The sequence below is a fragment of the Sinocyclocheilus anshuiensis genome, unplaced genomic scaffold (genome assembly GCF_001515605.1).
Source record: "Sinocyclocheilus anshuiensis isolate Anshui unplaced genomic scaffold, SAMN03320099.WGS_v1.1 scaffold1522, whole genome shotgun sequence".
NCBI classification, from domain to species: Eukaryota; Metazoa; Chordata; class Actinopteri; order Cypriniformes; family Cyprinidae; genus Sinocyclocheilus; species Sinocyclocheilus anshuiensis.
This window is the reverse complement of record NW_015546143.1, coordinates 47,898-51,774: the sequence shown is the minus strand read 5'-3', so window position 1 is coordinate 51,774 and position 3,877 is coordinate 47,898. Positions and strand designations below refer to the sequence as shown.

Sequence of the window (3,877 nt, the reverse complement as noted above, 5' to 3'; positions counted from 1 at the left end):
CACACACGCACACACATTTCAATCTATATACTTTGGTCTGTCAACAATCAGTGCCATTTTGAAGAGTACACATGTACATTAATTACTACTACTTTGTTGTGTGGGAACTGCAGCCCTGCATGACATTCAATAATTTAAAAACACCTGGTCTGATAAATTGCTTTTCTACTTCTAGAGTAGAATCTGCAGTCTATTCTAGAATTGCAGTAAATTGTGTAGTTTTGGAGCACAGACCCCTTACAGTAAAGATTACATTTTGGAGGACATGAATAAACAAGAACTTTTCTACATACTTATGTCAGGTATGTCTACAGGTTTAACTGCAATGTCAAGCAAGTTTTCCATGCTTTTGGAGAAAACAGAATTTGCTCCTTTAGAGGGATTCCTAGATTCTGGCAAAGACATATAATGTTAGAATAATTTTTTAAGAAATATTAATTTGATCCACATTCCTTTTCAGAACAATTTTGACAAAATCTCTGTGAAACATAAGATACATTACTAACAGGCTCCTCCTTTTTTAACCCAATCACGAGGTGTGAATATGTTCAACACACATAGCAGTGATCAGACAAACAGTAATAGTCAGTTGTAAAATAATGAACATATTGAGGGGTGGTCAGAACTTACTGTTTGGCTTCTGGTCTTTACGCTCTTTGTGATCCTTCTGATCTTTATTAGCACTCTTGCCTATCAAGAAATAAAGAAGAACAATGAGAGGAAGGTGTACATTTTAATCTATGTTGTTTATGGCTCCAAAACATATAAGCAGTTGACTCACTTGACATTTTCTGTTTAGCTCCTGAAGGGTTGGCTTTGGGACCGCGATCTGGACTGGGAAATCTCATATGTGCTGAAACATATTGGGAGAAGAATGATTTAAAATTGAATGAGAAAAAATAGTGATGAATGGATGGATGTATGGGTATAGGTTATACTGAATCAAAAAAAGTCCAGTCAGTTGCATGGAAGTTGCAACTTACACATGCCTCTTGAATTTGGTAGGAAGGCAGGAGTCTCACTTCGGATTACTGGGAATTGGTTTCCTAGACCTAGTGGATTAGAGAAGTGGTTAAAATCTTCTGGCAGCAGTTTTATTAAAAATAAGGCACTAGGGCTGGGTGATTTTTTTCTGATTTTATAGATTAATTCGAATTTACTGTTTTGCCACAATTTTATTTGTTATAAATAAAATTGTGGCAAAATTTATTTATAATTATAAATGTTACTTAAATCATGTTGTATTTATAATTACGTTACTTAAATCATGTTGTATATAAATAAAAATCGAGAATTGGTCAAATGTTCTAAAAAAAAGAAAAGAAAAGAGATTTTATTTTTTGCCACATCACCCAGCCCTATAACAACCTCAACAACATATAACTGGCAACAAAATCACTTGTATAAAAATGCTTTAGATGATAAGTATGTCCCAGATTTCTTACTTAGATGTCCACACCAATTATTTCAAAACACAATCTCACCTGCACCAAGAACAGATTTCTCAAACTCTGTAAAAACATATGTATATCAATACTCTTAGCATGCACTAAGACTATGTGTGGGGTTGCTGTATACAAACATCAAAACATTCTGCACAATTTATATAAGTTCTGCACTAACACACCTGGTTTAATTACATAGATTCTGTTTTCTAATGGATGATCCATTAATCTGGTGATCCACTCCTTCAGTGCAACAGCAGAGGAATGATAAGCGATCACCTCTTTACTTTCCACATTGATGCGAGGGTTATAGGGCTCAAAATTTACCACTGAGGGCAAATCCATGGACGCCTGTGACAGAGATTGGTAAAGTCAAGAATACAAACATACAAGCTGCATTGAATGACATTTAGGTTAGCAAAAAAAAAAAAAAAAAAGATCAAGTATAAAGCACATCTTAAACTGACTTTTACTTTTTGCAAGAAATCCTACACTAGCACTGGGCTTCACACAGAATATTTAATCATATATACATCTAAGGCTCAAATAACAGTACTAAAAATGAAAATTTATTTCAACATTTGGTCACATGATCACACTCTGGATCACCTTTAAGAATTCTAGTGACTGCGACTGGTCCAGCAGACTGTTGATCTCAGATTTGGTCTTATTCATCTTCTCGATGTTCTCATTAAATTTCTTCATCAAGGAGACCAGTTTGCTCTGACCTTTCTCCTGTTCCTTATCGATAGCAAGCATGGCTTCTTTCTCATCTCGGTCAATCATTTCTCTGATCTGCCTGTATTCAGCCTCAAGAATACGTTTGCGGGTTACAGCTAAGTCCTGGGAAAGCAAAACCAAAGGAAATGAAAGCTCCACATGCTGACATACAGTATGTGATAGTTATGCACATCTTGTCATCTCTTACAGTACCTTTATCTGATTCTGTTAAAGATTCCAAAAGAAAAATCAACATTTATCAACCTTTAATTTGTTTTGTTGCTCCTTCATCTGTGTGATAACCTGCTGGTTCTTGTCAGTTTTGACTTCAAGGATGTTGAGCTTGTCATTCAGGTCAGTCTAAAAAAAGTTAAGAATAACAACTAAGTATTTTAGGGAATCGCATATGTTTCAGGCCGTGCAATCCTACTAAATGTTTACATATCAAATAATACAAACCCTGAAAACAAGCAAGCAAGTATTACAATTATTGAACACTATGCTTCTGTTGTTTGCTTAGTTTAAATCAGCATGTCTAAGAGATAAAAAAAAAAAACAACATTGTCAAAATCTATTATTGCGTAGTTTATTTAAAAAAGTTATACAATAGTTTGTTATGGTTGTCAAATTTAAATGGATGAGCAGCAGTGAAAGTCCTGATATTTAGTACAACAGCACTGCAATGTTTCACTGTTTGTATTCTGCTTTCTGTGCTTGTCTGTGTTCACATTGTTACAGGCCACATTTAAAGTAAAGTGGACACTTCGATTTTAATGTAATAGCGAGTACAGCATTTGTAACTTAAATGTTAAAGGCTTCCGGTGTCATCTGGTCTGTTATGTTGCTTGATAATGCAGACTGGTATGTGTTATCATATTAATTTAATTTACTGTCATAATCATCTTTAGTAGCTTAGAACAGAGTTTCTTTCACAATTTAGAAGGGAGTGGGATAAGTAAATCTTTAACATTCCAATCTCTATCATTGCTCATCACATAAAAATTATGTTTGCTTTCTTTTGTAATTATTTTTGGTGTAGAAGACCACACCTCTTTTTCCCAGATATGTCGTGGTCATGATTTCTAAAGTGCCTAAAATGTCCAGCTTTGTTTTCCTATTGTTTTCATACCAATTCCAGTGTTAATTTTGACAGGCATTTTTGATTTAGTCTTAGTCTTTATCTTGAGACGAAAATGCTTAATAGTCTTAAGGCGGGCTTACACGGTGCGATTTTTGCTGTCGTACGAGCTCGCAGGCGATTTTTTTATCTCGGGAGAAAATCGCAGATGCTCACGGCTCGTACCGTGTGAGAAGAATTACGGGCCGATCCGAGAGGTTACGAGCACCTCCCGTCCTCCCGATAATTTTCAATCATGTAAAAAAAAAATCGGATGCTGTCGGTTTAAATTCGTGGCGTATGTGCGGTTGAACGAGACGATTTGGCGATCCATCTGAAGTTGACCAATCAGAAGATGACAAAAACCATATAGTCTATAATAATTTTAGTTTAATTATACAGTTCTATTTTTTATTTGTTTTCCGAATGTGCCAAATTTGCCGTTCAGCTTTATGAATGAACATGCCTGTTATATTTCCGGCAAAACGAGCAGAAATTCAGAAATGGGCTACTCCCTCGAGTTCTTTATGAAGAACAGAAAGTCCATGCTTTTCTCTGCTTTTCAGCCATTCTCTTTGCCATGTCCTTTAGTCTG

At 35.4% G+C, this 3,877-nt stretch overlaps 1 protein-coding gene across 1 annotated transcript in view; it reads right to left on the bottom strand.

The window, feature by feature from the left end:
- LOC107701197 (E3 ubiquitin/ISG15 ligase TRIM25-like) overlaps positions 1-3,877 on the bottom strand; it is a 27,011-nt gene that overhangs the window by 6,368 nt on the left and 16,766 nt on the right. Inside the window, exons 2-8 of the mRNA XM_016503158.1 lie at positions 2,430-2,525; positions 2,055-2,288; positions 1,628-1,796; positions 984-1,052; positions 782-853; positions 631-690; positions 289-392 (exon numbers count right to left, since the gene is read on the bottom strand). Of these exons, the coding sequence (XP_016358644.1) occupies positions 289-392; positions 631-690; positions 782-853; positions 984-1,052; positions 1,628-1,796; positions 2,055-2,288; positions 2,430-2,525 (804 nt within the window). The remainder of the gene's footprint in view (positions 1-288; positions 393-630; positions 691-781; positions 854-983; positions 1,053-1,627; positions 1,797-2,054; positions 2,289-2,429; positions 2,526-3,877) is intronic.